The 16,458-nt window shown below is 40.8% G+C and overlaps 1 protein-coding gene across 1 annotated transcript; it reads right to left on the reverse strand.

The window, feature by feature from the left end:
• Positions 1–217: 217 nt before the first annotated feature.
• stxbp2 (syntaxin binding protein 2) lies at positions 218–15,600 on the reverse strand. Its single transcript, XM_083648861.1, has 19 exons — positions 15,538–15,600; positions 13,210–13,259; positions 13,033–13,114; positions 10,937–11,013; positions 10,748–10,823; positions 10,558–10,661; positions 10,162–10,310; positions 9,687–9,771; positions 8,430–8,560; positions 8,187–8,294; positions 7,088–7,145; positions 6,914–6,979; positions 6,313–6,393; positions 3,638–3,779; positions 3,340–3,446; positions 3,138–3,236; positions 2,957–3,042; positions 1,094–1,254; positions 218–963 (listed from the first exon to the last, which is right to left on the reverse strand). The coding sequence occupies exons 1-19, from the start codon at positions 15,572–15,574 to the stop codon at positions 884–886; spliced, it is 1,779 nt and encodes a 592-aa protein (XP_083504987.1). The 5' UTR covers positions 15,575–15,600; the 3' UTR covers positions 218–883.
• Positions 15,601–16,458: the final 858 nt, after the last annotated feature.

Below are 16,458 nucleotides of genomic sequence, written 5' to 3' on the forward strand. Positions count from 1 at the left end.
CCTCATCTGTCCACTTTCTGGATATAGGGAGTATTCAAATTGAAGGCAAATTGACTTATCCGAAGGCACAGGGAAAACTAATATGAGTACTTCAGCTGAGTGGTATTCCCTTTTAAGCAAGTAAAGCAACCACAATGCTAACTAACTCCCTAAAACTAACTTTTAAGGAGGACTGAAAGCCCTCTAGGAGACAATACACAAGGCACAACATTGAGTGAATACATGTTTATTTTATTAATTATTTTTCTACTGACAACAAATAAACAACAAAGACCTACCACACTCCCTCCCAACCTTAGTATATAAAAGTACATGGTAAAAGTGCACGATTTCCGAAGAAGACAGCAGTTGAGACATTCTTAGATTACATTTGATGATAAAACACAATAAGGCACCTTGGGGGAATAAGGTACCAAACATTGGATGTCACTTGATACATTTCTCCCATCGCCTTTCATACATCTACATTGGACTTATATAGCTATTTTGGAATTAGATCATAAGAGTCTTGTGAAGATGGTGCCATTTTATGAGTGAAAACTAAGATAAAGGGAGATTAAATTTATAATAAGAATTTGTTAATTTTGATATAATTACAGTATAAGGCACAATAATCAAAATAATATTAATAAAGGTCTATGTTCAAATTAAATATTTTTAATACAGTTTCAATCACAGCAGTAGTATATACACAATCCATTTCACAACAAGCATTACAATAAAAAGAACATTCTAAAAGACAAAAAAAGTTTCCTTCAGTGATTATACCTAAAATTTGACTATGTTTTACTTTAGATGTCTGTGACAAGAGAGCAGTGCGCAGTCATCTCAGATGAAAGACTGCCCCCTATCTCAGTGTGCTCTTCACTGCCTCGGGTCTTCTCTAACAATCAGGATTGATCACTTGGTCCAGACTCTTCAAGTCAGTAAGGAAGCTGGTTGGAGTCAGGATGTGAGACGAACCTACCAAGAAAAACGAGCAAAATCATACTCCTCCTTAGGAGAAGGTAGCAAGGAAATTATCTCTAGAACAGTGGTTGCCTGCAAACGTTCTGAACTAATGGTAGAGTCCAAACTTTTCTCCAGTACTTACCAATCAGCACCTCCCATTTCGAATCAGTCGCTCGAGTGACCTCATAGGCGGAGCGCATCTCTGAGTGCGACACCCCGCCAATCACAAAGATGATGAGCCGAGGGCCGGAGCGATATTCTGTAGGAGATCTATTTTTGTGCCACTGTCCGAAACGTGCACTGCTGTAAAGACATCAAAACAGTAACTGAGCAACTGGGTCTCTTCATAAACCTAAGGCCTGTTTGTGAGCTCTGATTATTTCACATTGATATGATCAATCATTAGTAATCACCATGAACTACAATATAAAAACTGGAAGCCTCTAAATATAATGCATTGCTTATGGTAAATGGTAAATGGACTGCATTTATATAGCGCTTTTATCCAAAGTGCTTTACAATGTGCCTACATTCACCCATTCACACACCGAAGGCGGCCAGCTGCCACGCAGGGTGCTATGGCACAGCCATCGGGAGCAATTTGGGGTTCAGTGTCTTGCCCAAGGACACTCCGACATGCAGACTGGAGGAGCCGGGGATCGAACCACCGACCTTCTGATTAGTGGACGACCCGCTCTACCTCCTGAGCCACAGCCGCCCCCATTGCTTCTCTTTGATTCTAAAAATAATGCATTGCTTCTCTTTGATTCGTAAGCCCATTATTGGACAATGTGAAAATGAGGATAAAAGAAATGAAAGTAGCTACCCAAAATAAGCAACTATAAAGCCAATGTTTAGAGTTAGTAGTAGGAGTCCTTATATAATAACATGTATTGTACAGTATGCTAAAAATAAACTACTTTGCATCGACGCTGTGGAAAAAAAAGTGGGCGTAGGCTACATAACAACTACATGTAGTCCAAGTTGGAATAGTTAACATGTCAACAAAGTGTAAGCAAAAGGTTCAGAGAGGAGTTATATATAGTACAGATATCAACAGCTGGTGTCATAATAATGATATATCTGTGTTGACATTAATGACTACTCAGATTTAAAGGCTGAAAAAGTACTTTGCCCAACAGGCAGGAGACAAAGCAATGTGCATTAGTAAATGCAGATTATGAGTCAACCCAGGTCCATGAGAGTGGTCTGTATAAGCATCATAATCATGATGACAACTCCAAGGGGATTGTCGGCTATTCAAAGCAGCATTCAAAACTGGCTTAATTTCACCTTTTCAACTCCCTTTGTCAAAAGCATGCTTCCAACTTAGTTACAGAGATAAGAGCTTTCATGTGACAATAATAATCTGTCTGCTGCCCCAGTTGATCATCTTTGTATTGCTTAAAACCAAAAAACATTTTCTAAATAATAATGCCTGTCTGGAATGTCAGACAGAGGCATGTGGGGTTTTTGTGGATTACACCCCCCCCTTTAGAACGATTTCCCTTTTATCCTTTAACCTTACCTTCAGCACTTTAGTCACATTGTGAAATAAAATTGTGCATGTCATACAATCATATAATAAGAATGCAAAGTAACATCTGTGAGTGAGCAGAATTGTGTTTGGCCATAGCTACAGTATGCCATTTGACGTGCGATCGGGCTGAATCTTTCACCACCACTGTGACCTAACGGAGCCAGATTTTTGGATTAGGTAATTAGGGCCGACTAAATGGGCAAAAATGGCTAATTATTGGCCAAAATGCCTCAACACAGGTTCATCACCATGGAGAGCAGAGTGGAGAAGCACACAGGTTAGCGGAGTTAGAATCAGCACACATAGGAACGGAGTGATAATCAGCCAGTGAAGTGGACTATGAAAACCCTCTGTGGAGAGAGAGGAGAGGCCGCATGCCAACTCGAGCAAGGCCTGACTTGGCCAGTCACACAGGGACGGGTATTCAGCTAGTATTAAAAGTCATCCTTTTCCACCAGCACCCACCTGACTGCAGTCTGGGTTGTATTGATGGGAGCCGGATCAGCGATGAACGGCCATTGCTTTCGGTCCAGTTTGTCCTCGATGACATTCTGGGACACAGAAACAGAGATGGTGTATCAAAATCTGGCAACACACAGATAAAAGAAACACTGTGATCATGTCTACCAGCAGGAGACTTCCATACCTCCATGACGTCTTTAATGGTGGGTGTCCATCTGGAGAGCTGGTAGGTGCTCTCAGTGCGCTCCTTCCGGTCTGGTAGCATTTTCCCAGCATTGAGACCCTGACAAAACATAAACAATTTGTATAACAAATGATGAGGTAATGCCTTTATACAACAGAACACAACAATGTGACCGTAACCAAAATGCAGTCAAGAAATTTACCCCAGATATGATGTTACAGCCCAGTTTCTGCAGGTTGGTGATGATGTTGCTGTCTGCCTGTATGTTGGCGTGCTGGATGAGCTTGGTAAGGTTCTCCTCCGCGATGCCTACAGATAGCCACACAGACTCTTCATATACAAATGGCAAAGCTACGACAAACATCTGGTTCTTGCAAAGCTATTCACTCAATTCCAACACTTTGTCAGTTCAAGTGTTAGTCATGTGGAGTATGCGTTATTTTCTACACCATGTTGGTTACAAAATGTCAAAACAGAAACTCCCGTTTTGAGGGGCCCACCTTTTTTCTTGTGGAATATAAACAGCAGTATGATGCGAATCTTGTCATAGGTGTCAATTTCATTGTTGAGGAGCACAGGAACGATGCTCTTCATGGCATCTTTTAGAGGTTCCCCCTCTGCGTTTGACCCCATTGCCAAGTCCTGTGGAACAAAGAAATATGTTTAAATATTCGTACTCTTTGAGTCTGAATTTCAAATTGCCCCCCTCACTCAGCTAATGCGTGGTGGTGGTGGTGTATGTTAAAGAATTTTACTTCATAGAACATTTTCACTTTTTGCAATCATGCCTCTATGGAAATTCACAGAACAGTAAAGCCAAGTAACCCCAACTGATTTTATTTAACTGGATCCAAGGTCACATTCTTCATCATGTAATTTTGCCTGTGAGCAGTTACTGATACAGACAGTTGATTCACAGGGCAGCTGATTTTGGAGGATGAATACTCCTGAACTCCAATGGTGGTGGATATGGTCAAGTGAAAATCTTCTACCAAAGTTAAATATGACGTTAAGTCACACATTAAACATTTGGTGTATCTGCTGCCTATCTATCTCCTTAGCTTTTCTTTTCTTTTCCCTCCCAAGCACGTCTCGCTCGTGACCCTGCTACAGTCAGAGGAATAGCTCTGACCCTTGCACTCCTCCTTTATGGTTGCTTGTCACGTTGGTGATGCTAAACTGTATACTATGAAATGTAGAAGGCAAGTAAACCATTCTTAAAACAAAGAAATTGGCCTAGAATGCACAATTTAAATTCCCAGAGTTGTGCGCATAATCCATCAACAACCTCAAAACCACCGGCGACTGCTGGCTACTTAACTTAGGCTTTTATACTTACTTTTAGCTTCGGGATTTTCCTCAAATGTCAGCAATCTCAGCACTGTGTGACCTTCCTAAAAATCTCTGGCTAAACTTTATAGTGAATTTGGTTTAAGCCTCATTCGGGCCAATCAACAACAAAACTGTGTGGTGGACTGCAGAAACCCTTCACATGTCGCTGCTGTACATTGGTGGCAATGAGTCAAAGAAGGTTGAACATGAGTTTTGCAGGTATTTTGAGATTTGGAGTGATTTGGTTACTTGCATCTCCGTACATCATGGTGAATAATTATTTTCATAAAAGAAAAGGGAAAGTATTTCTATGGTTTTGGTGGAATGCCACTGTAGAAAATACAACCTTGTGGAATGTTTAACACCATTTTTCTCGTGTTTTACTTTTAGACACATAACGGACTAGAATACTCATAACCTTTGATCTGAGAGAGCTATCTGAGTCATTCAAAAAGGTATATATAGGGGAGAGTTTCTAATTGATGGAAATGTCAACAAATGAAAATGTCAAATTCCCACCATGTGAAGGGTTTTTGCAGATGTGTGTGAGCAACTGAAATCAAGACAATGGTTAGAAATGCACATCAAAATGTACCACAATATTAGCATAGACCCATTTTTCGAATATAGTTGTATACACACACGTATTTTGTATCGAGTTGCTCCAGACAATGCAGAACGTTTAAACGAGGACAGCTGACAGAGAGTTGTGGCTGCTTGGCTCAAGCTGTCCACCTTAGAGCCAACACATGCCCACACATGCCCCGGATTAAAGACACAGCTTTCAGACATAGTGAAAGATCCATTAGTGCGCTGCCGAGTGAATCACTCATACAAAAAGGCCCCATTAACACTCGCATCTCATAATAGCACAACCATGCGTAGTTTATCAGTTCTTCTGTGCATGTGCCTCATCCGATACGGACATAAATCTGGTAGACTACACACCCTCCGACAGACAAACCATGGCTGACACAATCAGATAGATGGTCTACTGGGGCTTGGCAGGGGTCTGGCCCATGGCTTTATCCCAGCTTCCTCCTGCTGATGGAGGGGATTTCCGGATGGCGCAGTTGCACATATGTGTGTGAGGTTAAAGGTCGTTACTCTTGAGTAGTGACCTAACTGCTGCATCCGCATTACTTTACATAGAAGGAGGTGGATGTCTGGTCTCAAGCTCTTTATGCAATATTACCCGTTTACTATGGCTACACAGTGGAAGTGGTGTTTGTGCACGCCGCAGAGGAACTGGTAATCAGGATTCCATCATGGAGAGGTCATGTTGTCATGAGGAGTGAGTGGGAGGATGTTATTATTCTATAACAGACATACGCTCTAAGATACTTAGTCAGTGGCAACATGGTGGGACAGTGGAGTTGTTCCCGGCTGCTGTGAACTGTAAACATTTGTAAATTAATATGGGATGTAAACTACAGACTGTCAATTATTATTACAGATGAGGATAAATACTGAGGTGTAAATTTCACACAGAGTAAGTTCACCTGTGGTCATGTCTGGTTGCCTTTTTTTTTTTTTAAACGATCATGACAACAGTATGTTTCGTAATCTCAAACTTCAGATCTATCTGACAACTACAATTCCACCCCTTCTATTTTAATGAGCGTACCAAGGTCCCCAACTGCCTTCACAGTTGCATCTTCTAAAACATCCCAGGTAGTTTGATTCATCTGTTGTCAGTATGAAAATTATGGCGTTTGTTTCCAACACTTGCTTGTAATTATTTTTGTCAAAATTCAGACCTGGTCGCCTCATCACGACAGTTTTGTCATTTCTGCTTGAGATCCATGACATTATAAACTGTGAACTGCACGACAGCACTGACCTGTTCCACCTCACAGAGCTTATCAAGAGAGGACTTGAATCTCTTCATACAGGCTTCTGCTAGGTGCAAATGGGTAGAGTACTGTGAATCAAAGTAAATAAAGGTTATGCATTCAGTGGGGTTAACCACCAACAATTAGTTTACAGTTATACACAAAAGGCATTATATTGCCTATTAAAAAAATCAAGGAAAAAAAAGCATTCACATTATTGAGCAGCAGAGTTCAGCTTTGTCAACACAAACAGGTAGGGTTAGAAACAAGAAGACCAAAACTCATTTTGTGACGTCATCAAGAGACACTTCGCTAGACTGAAGATGAACAGGGCTGAGTTTATGGTTTGTTGGAATATCGGCACATTTTAAAGTTCAGAGGGGTTCAAACTAAGGTTTCAAAAGGAAACACTACAAGTGGCTTCAGAAAGTGTCTCTTAATCAATGACTTCAAAGATGTTCACAAACACCAACTGAACAGTTGAAGATCATTATGAGTTACAACAGAAAAACACTTCCCCCAGAGAGGATTATTATCCCTGTGAAATGGTCATGAACTGATATTAGAGATTGAGCGTTTTCTTTTCTTAATGAGATAATAATAACTCACCAAGCTCAGCTCCTTCTGATACTGGGGCATCTTCTTTAACATCTGAGAGAGATCTTTGATGTTGGCCTGCAGAGCAAGACACACGTTTTTAAACCAAAAACACAGCAGAAGAAAAGCCAAATGTGCACGTGTGTAACAACTAAAGGTGCAAAAATGCTGCAGATAGAAACTCACGTTATCAGTGGACATCCTCTTACTCTCGCAAAAGGTGCGGAGAAGTTCTGTCACTTTCCTGAAACAGATTTAGTTCAAGTTTCGTTACCACGGGCAGCAGCAGTGTCACGTTACACATTATTCAAGAAACTGTTACCTTCACTTTAAAAAAATACAAATACAAGTCAACACACTGGACGACGGCATCATCGTTGACGGGGGTGGGGGGAGTGGATGATTAATTCATGATTTATGAAGTCGTTGCGGTGCCATTTGGCTGCGCCGCCGCTGCACGTTCACATTTACAACAGGACAGCTGAGCTCTACATGTCATGAGAGACCAGCAAGCTTGATAGGCTACTACAGCAACAGCACAGAGCCAGGCGACTGAAACAGTAGGCTATACTGAAAGGTGCAAAACAAATAAAGTTAACGTTACAGATCCTGACCAACGACGTGTGTCTGTTGAATTTAACTAGCTGGCAGAAAACGGGACAGAGTTACTGGCGGCTAATGCTAGATTCGTGTGGGCTCAGTTTTGAGATAGAAACACAGCAGCAGCCTATGTAATGGAGCGACTTGAATTTACAGTTTAGACTTGTAACGTTACTCACATTGGGTTGAAAACAGGAAAGAACATGAAGTTTCTTCTTTGTCTTAACATTTTCACAACACCACAACCGACTTCTGCTTATCCTCCCCTCCCCTCCCCTCCCCCCCTCACCGCTCTACTGCTTCTCTGTACTGGGGACAGGGTATGCTTGCTTAATGCCGCCCGCGCATCCCCAGTGTGTCGAGTGGAGTTGGCCTTTTTTATTATTAAATCTGCAAACATTTTATTCAAACAGATAATTAATCACGATGGTCCGATGTAGAAGGCTCAGAGGTCGATGGGGGTCAGGACCATCGACGATGGTCGATGCCATCGTCCATCGTGCCAACCCTACAGCCTTAATTTAAATACATAAATAAATAATCATTAATCCTCTGGATGTAATCTTACAATGGAAGTGATTACTTTGATGTAATGGCATTGGCGAGTAACTTTCAGCAGTACTTGGGAAGGGCGACGAGACCCAAGAGTGCAGAGATGAGGTTCATCTAGCTGCATCAGACTTACTTGGTGACATCTGCTATGTGCATGTGTCTAAGCTGAACCCACAGCTCATCATCTTCATCCAGTAAAACTTCTCTCTCCTTTGCTTCTCCAATGCCGGTTGTCTGATACCTTAAAAGATTAACAAGTGTGCATAACCCAAATGAGTAGGGAGGGAGATATGGTCATGAAGTTAGATGTATGCATGTACACCGACGTGGCCAATCGGGTGGGCAGAGAGCTGAATTGCAGTCAGGCTTTACTCACCTGTAGATGTCCTGTTTGATATCTAGCAGGTCGTAGGTCATCGCCTGGAAGGTCAGCTCATGCAGAATCGGTGAGATGGGGTCAAAGCCACGATCGACGATCAGCAACTGGGATCGCGCCTTATCAGCACCCTAAAAAACGATGAACATTATGGATAGCAACCGAAACAAAAAGATTAGAATGATGCACAGTAATGCAGGTGCAAGCATGAAATCAATGAATACTGTCATCCATTTCCATTGAGTTTCTGTGAATCTGTCAGATCTTGAAGTCTTCCAAGCAGTGGACTTATACTTACCGTAATTTGGAACAAATCCTCAGCTTTAGTCCAATTGTGGACTGTTTTCTGGTGCCGAAGCCCTAGGCTCGCCCGATGACATCACTGTCACTGATGCTGTCACAATGCCTATGACATCATCAGTGATGTCATAAGATGATTTGGTCAATAATGACATGTCATCGGGCGAGCCTAGGGTTTCGGCCTCAGAAAACAGTGCACAGTTGGACTAAAGCTGAGGATTTGTCCCAAAATTGAAACAGACAAACATTGCTAACTTGCTCCCATTGATATAAATAAGGAAGGACGGACAACAGGATAACAGGTGTTAATCCATAACAGTTCAGTATCGTTGTCAGACTTCATAATTGAGATACTGATCATTCAACACAAACTCCAGGCAGGTTCTTTTCAGAATAGATAAGATGTAATAGAAAGATGACCAAAAATAACTAACTACTGTAATAGCACTTTTCAACAAATTGTTAAAATGTCAAGTACTACGGTCAAAAGAGATATAGAGGAAGCTCAGATAAGTATGTTGATGTAGCTCAGCTGTGTGTGTATGTATGTGTGTGTGTGTGTGTGTGTGTGTGTGTGTGTGTTTGTGTGTGTGTGTGTGGGGGGGGGGGGGCAAAAAGAGAATGGTAATACATGCCTTTTGAGAGCCGTCTCAGGTGCAAGGAAATGTCAGCTAAAGATAGACAGGAAGAGGAGAGAGAGCAAGGTCCAGCAAAAAGTGAGAAAATAAGCAACAGGAAATAAAACCCAGAAACCACAGAGGCCATAAACGGTATAAATAAAGAGTTTCAACTAGAGTTCATACTCTAATATGGGGGAAAAAAGCTGGTTTAGCTGAAAATAGCAGTCTTAAGAAGTTGGTTCAAGCGTGTTGGCAAGAGAATACCATAAAGGCAGAAAAGCACAGAGTAGGAAGCGTGGTGGTAGGTGGTGTTGGTGTTACTGAAGCCTTTCCTCACCTCTCCCATGCTGGGGTTGTCGGCTTTATGAGCATTAAGGCGCTGGTAGACCTCCTCAGCCAGTCTAGCGTTGTCTTCATGGCCCCTAAGAGACAGAGTGGCACGCAACTTTGAACAATCAAGAAACTCAGTGACACACAACTCCAGTCAAAAGTTCACACAAACATTTTTCTTTATTTTTTACTATTTAAGAATTATGCAGCGACCAAAAAATTGTTAAACAAAAAAAAAAAAAAAAAAATTGTAGCCACCCTTTGATGGAAAGGCAACGGCTTTGGAAAGAAATTCATAAATAGGCATCAACTTTACTATTTGTTTGTTTAATAAACAAATTCCAAGCATTTAAGCATAAACCTTTAGATTAAAATGGCTTTATTAAGATAATGAAAAACATAGCCCATTCAAATCAGGTGTGTCCAAACTTTTGATTGGTAGTGTAGTCATTTGACTTTATTTGTACGCGAGGCTCCTGTACCTGCGGTAGCGGACTGCAGGGTACTCCTTGAGGGTGTCGCACAGGGTGGCGATCTGCTCGGCCAGAGTCTCCATCATTTTGCCTTTGTCCCCAGTTGAAAAGGGACTAAAGAAGGAGTGCATGGACATGGGCTTGTCAAGGGAGAACACCTGTAGAAGGGAAGAAGATTGTCTCAGTTGTGCCACCTGTTCAAGAGAATCAAGACCTGGAAGAACAGTCTTCACCTGAGACTCATACCATAACCTGTTCAAGAGAATCAAGACCTGAAGAACAGTCTTCACCTGAGACTCATACCATAACCTGTTCAAGAGAATCAAGACCTGGAAGAACAGTCTTCACCTGAGGCTCATACCATAACCTGTTCAAGAGAATCAAGAGCTGAATAACAGTCTTCACCTGAGACTCATACGGCAGGAAAGCAACGTTGATCTCTTTTAAAGTCTTGATGACTTTGGCAACTCTGGATTTCCCAATCTCAGCAAAGAGACCATCTGGACAAGCTACAGAAGAGGAGAAACATGACATCAACATAATGTATATCAAAAACCGTTATGGTGTATACCACATAAACAACTAATGATCTTACTGTCGGTGAAGAAGATGTGTGCTGCTTTGTAAGTGAAGGCAGCGTCTTTGAAGTCATTGATGAGGGCGCGAACTGACTGCAGTTCAAACACATTTTTAAAAACGATTAGGAATATATGAAAATAAAACACAGAACAGAAGGTCATGATGACATTATGAAGGGGGAATGAGGGAAAGACACACATCTCACCTTCTCCACTGGTGAAATCAGATAAATGGCCTCCAGACTGGAGATGGGCTCCCTGCGTTTATTGATATCCTCCACAACTGTAAAGCAGGAGGGAAAAGGACAATAAAAGAAAACACCAATGGGAAGTGATGTGATCATTAAAACACACCAACACCAGCTGCCAGGACAACTTCAATGCATGTTGGCATGATTTCCCACGATGCAGAAAACACGGACGGAATAGTCGAATTTAATAATAATAATGGAATCAACAGTAAAATGCAGAATATCGTGAATTTGCCAAAATGTAATTGCAATTTAGACAAATCTGGGTTTTTCCTGACATTATAAGTGTTGTTTCATAGCAGCTAAGCCGAATTAACAGAAAAAATATAAACTATCCTGAGTGTTTTGGTGTCATTAAATTTTACGGACGCGCTGCTGCATCAGCTTCTGTCCTGTGTGTGTGTGTGTGTGTGTGTGTTCACTGAGGGCGGGGCTTAGCTCCTCCTCGGCTCGTACAGCTGGTTAGTGGCTACACCCCGACTTTGGGAGGATGAGCAAAAAGCTGTTCAAATCCCTTCACTATAAGCCAGTTTTACCAAGGTTATTTTATGATTATTCTTTTTATGGCACAGTGTGATCACTCACAAAAATGTGAAGGATTACTTCAGGCCATAGTGCTTATGTTTAATTTCTTCATGCTAATGTCTGAGTGTACTGTGTATTGTGTGTACTGAAGCACTTTTTGATAAAAAAAAATAGTGGAATGTTGTGTTGGATCATTACAAATTTATTGATATATATTCAATCCATTCAATGTATGATTACATTTGTAATTACTTAATTTCTTAACTTCTTATTGAATTGTTGGAATTGTATTCATCCAAAACCATGATTAGACACTCAAAGAATCATTTCTATACACATGCTGTTGTCGCTTATAGTAATCAATCTGTAGTCCCCTTACAGTGATCATTTGGGGTCTTTTCATACATGAGAACAATGGACAAATGTTTAAAACGGCGGTAATTGTATTTATTTTAATTTATTTATTTATTTTTTGTACTTAAAAAACTTAGATTACACATAGCAGCTGCGTTACCCTGGTAACAGGCTGGTGCTGTGTGCACATTGAGATCATGACAAGAAAGCCAGTTTCTGAAATGAAAAACAATCTCCTCAAAATGTATGACAAACTGCCAAAAACAAGCCAAAGAGATGCAGCAGCAAAGCTTAGTGTGTGTGTCTGTCTGTCTCTGGAGAGACACTGCGTCTGTCTGTCTCTGTGAGACTGCTGTCTTTGAAACAGCTGTACAGTAGGCTAACTTTTGAAACAGTCGATAAAATTCAGTAAATAGCCACGGTGTCCGCTTCATTACTTTATATGTACTGTATTCATATAATAAATATACAAATGCCAATTCGATGGTAATCTGCATGAGAAATAAAGAAACGGGGGGGAGACCGACAGACCCTTATAATAATCATCCGCTTATAGTGATCAATTTTAACTGTCCCAAAGTGATCATTAGGATCCCACTATATTAAGCTTTGACCCCCCCCCTTCCCATCTATGCAAGTGATCCTAAGGGTATATAAGACCTTCAGTCAGGTTCATTCTCATTAATTTCACCAGGTCAGCAGATGATGGACAGATTATGTTACCACACCCAAAATCAAATGCTTTAAAGAGGACAGTTGTTTATCGTGCCATCAATCACTGGAATAATTGCCCCCAGAATATACGTAACTTAAATAGCAAGGTATCTTTCAAGTACCATCTAAGAACGCACTACTTAAATATGTGAGCAAATACCGTTCACGTTTGGGAGTGGAAATACCTAATGTATGAATGTAATAATGAATACCTACCCCTACCACTTTTTCTGAAAATTTTCTGATGATGTATATAATGATGTCTATCATGTTTTACTGCTCTTAGATTATCATTGTTAAGTGAATTGTGTTTTTCATAAGTATCTCGTGTATTGCTATGTTTTGTATTTTGTGTTGTCTTTCTGTGTGGACCCCAGGAAGACTAGCTTGTCACTTTGGCGGCAGCTAATGGGGATCCTTTTAAACAATAAACAATAAACAATTGGCTGCATACTTACTGGTCACCCCCTCTGCCAAAATATCAGACATCTTGCAGCAAGAGGACAGAATTCGCATGCTGATGTGATCCACGATGAGGACCTAAAGGAACACAGGAGAAGTGTGGGTTAAAAACTGAATGGGACCAAAACTATGAAAACCTCTTACAGTAATTTATTAATTGGGGCAATGGTCACCTTCCAGTCTCCATCCTTCTTCACACTCTTGATTACCCCGTTGAGGATTTCTGTAGAGACAACCAAGACATGTGAAGTGTACCTACCAAGTGTCATTTGTGAATACAGAGGTAGGTAGAAGTTCAGCTCAAACAGGAATGAAATCAACACATTTCATCTCTTGGGCAAAACCCTCCTTATTTAGCAGCCAAGTGTGGCAGTTTATTCAAGGTGATTTGGCCGAGACGTATGCAATATCTTGTATAGCAGTGGCTAAATAAATAGCAAAATATATGGCGACATATATACCTTAATACCGGTTTTTCTTGATACCTGTGTGGTTTGTTAACTCCTCGTCAAATATACATTTTAATTATACTTGTGGTCATGCCACAAGTGTCACAAGTCTTTATGTCAGGAACCAGGAACTATCTTGGAACCAGCCCATATTTACCGTCACTTCTATTTACTACCTGGTCAGCTGTTTCGGGGCAACGTCCTTGTGTTACATTCTTAAGTTTACAGATCAGTTAAACGCACAGTTGGCCCATTGATTTCTCGGGCACAGTCGCTGTGGTGGCTAAACCGGCTTTCAACAAAGTCAATATTCAATTTAGTTGTAGCCGTGACCTTGTAATGAATGCTACACACCAATAGTAAAATGAACTGCAAAACCATTTCTTGAATCGCCCAACCAATGTCTGTGCTGAAGGAAGTAGAGTGTCGTGGGATGACATAATGACAAAAGAAGAAGTCTGTGACGTTGCATTCTTCACTGAACTTCCTTGTTTAATATCAGGAGAAACTCAGTAGTGGCTCTATAAGGCTCAAACTCGAATTACATGACAATCCTCTGGTTAATTGAGGTGATAGTTGGCTGATTAAATAATTAGGACTTGATTTGGAGGCTTCTGTTCTTTATGCATAATTGTAATCACTATTATGCTATGAATTGTTTCAGTCAGTGCCACCGGACAGAGCTATTATGTTTCAGTACTGTTCCCAGGATATATTGAACATAAATCAGCTAGGTAACATTACAGTAGTTGGCAAGAATAAGAAATAATTTCACGTCTATATTATCGAGTGATAATATGGACGTCAGGATTTCTTCCAGAAAAGACCCACTGACAAACTGTCCATTGGCACAATTTGACAGATTTCTGACCGCATGACTGAATCACAAAATATTCCATTGCGCCCTGCAGTGCTAAAATCCCAAAGGGAATTGGAACACATGACTAGCCAACATCAAGTTCTCTTGTTGACATAGAAATAGCAAACAAATCCGAGCGATGTTAATGCTACACACTTTCTTTCCAATGTCTCAGCCTGTCTGGCCTGTAGGAGAGCTCCAAATGTTCACACTTGATTTTAGTCTGTCACTGTTCCGAGTTGATGATTATGAATGATGTAGCAATGAAATAAGAAAGCGCTCTGACACTTCTACGCTCCTCCAACACATTTAGTGGATGTACAATCAATGTTTGGAGCACAAAGGCTCTTTCTTAGATGAAGCCCATGAGCAATGAGCACACACTCATTCCTTTTCCGATGAGATTTCCTTATTCCAGCACCTACATAGTGATGTACTGGTCTTTCGATCAATGGCAAATCAAATGACAGTAACATGCATCATTTTCAAAGAAATGCCATGGATACAACGGGGGTTAAAATGCATTGCGATAAAACCTGTATTAAGGTTGAGTTGCATAGTTTCACAATGCTCACTGTGACTGACAACTAACAAAGTGAATAACAAGTAGGCCTAATTGTTGGCCAATGTCTGTCTGTCTGTCTGTCAATCAATCAACTGTAATGTACCAGAGAGGCTTTCATAAATTTATACTTTTCTGGCTCATGGGGGATAAATCTAGAATAGAATAGAATGAAATTCATCAGTCAGAAACTGTGAGAAACTGAGGGAGATCCGAACACACTTCCTAGAGCTAACGTTAGCATAAAGGCTCCCACAGCATTTCCAGCAGCTGACGCCAGCAACCTGTCTGAAATTTCTCTTCCACAAGCACAACCATCAATTTTGACGACAATAAACCACTGTTCACCCTCAGCAAATGTAGATATCAACACATGCCACATACACATGCAACGGCATACTGCTACTTTTCAAACAAAACTCGTTTATTCCTTTGGCAAAGTTTCCAAACGCTAACGAGCATTTTTGATAAGACTGGATCAGGAAGAAATGTCTGGGCGACCCACAGACCCTCTATTTCGTTTGATATGCTCAACTACCAAGCCGCTAAAAGATTATGTCAATTTAAAATGTGGCTTTAAATGTCTGATACATCTGAATATATACAATATTACAACGAATGGATAACTTACTTTCTCCTACCACCGCTTTTAACCCACTCGGTGCCATCTTGACAGCAGTTTGCTAGCTGGTTGTTACTTCCTTGTTGTTAAACATTTTCCACTTCCTCCAAGCAGCTTTTGAAAGCGAAACATTACCACCCAGTGTCTGATAGCAGTATTGTTGCAATAAAGCAATACAAAACGTATCAGACACTTTCTCCTTCCTGTATGAATAATAAATAGATAAATAAATACACAAGTATTTCACTTAATTCAAACAATAGCATACATCAATATAAAGATAATGTAAAATCAATATAATCATTATCATATTTATATATGAACTGATGTGTCTGTGGTGCTATCATAGACTGTATGGGTGCTATAGTGGATTTAGGGACATATCATTTTTTGTGATATCTACATACCGGTATAATAAAAATTGTTACTGGGTTACTGATCAACAGTGCATTACCACCACCCATTGATTTAGAGCGGTAACTGCGTTCAGTGTTCACCTACCCAAAGCCAGTTACTTTTCCACTACACATAATACTGAATAATGGTATGTTTTGTCCTGCAACTGATACTGAACTGGGCCAAGTTGTAAACCAGAATATGGGACTATCTGGAGAAAACAAAACAAATGAAAAATCTGAGCTGGAGAGGTTGTTTTGTTGTGGAATGCGCAGTGCAGAGCTGCACTGGCTGCCAGGGCCGCTGGAAGTCACTTTAAGCAGGGGGTGCTGGGAGGAAGGGACTCTCGGTCCCTCTTGGAATCTCGCCACTAGGGGGTGCTGCAGCACCTGTACTTCCCGCGGCCCTGCTGGCTGCCTTGTCCGAATATGCATCATAATTTAATATTTAATTTCATGGCCAGATGTGGCCTTTATCTCATAGTGCAGCTGTTTATGTGCTTTTTTTTGTCCCATGCGTGCTGCATTCGCATTT

Source organism: Poromitra crassiceps, assembly GCF_964638095.1.
Source record: "Poromitra crassiceps genome assembly, chromosome: 13".
NCBI lineage: Eukaryota > Metazoa > Chordata > Actinopteri > Beryciformes > Melamphaidae > Poromitra > Poromitra crassiceps.

Coding starts and splice junctions, on each gene's coding strand:
- stxbp2 (XM_083648861.1), bottom strand. CDS start 15,574: ATGGCACCGAGTGGGTTAAAAGCGGTGGTAGGAGAAA. Junction 11,014..13,032: donor TTTGGCAGAGGGGGTGACCA/GTAAGTATGCAG, acceptor CCTGCTTTACAG/TTGTGGAGGATATCAATAAA. Junction 10,824..10,936: donor TGATTTCACCAGTGGAGAAG/GTGAGATGTGTG, acceptor TTTGAACTGCAG/TCAGTTCGCGCCCTCATCAA.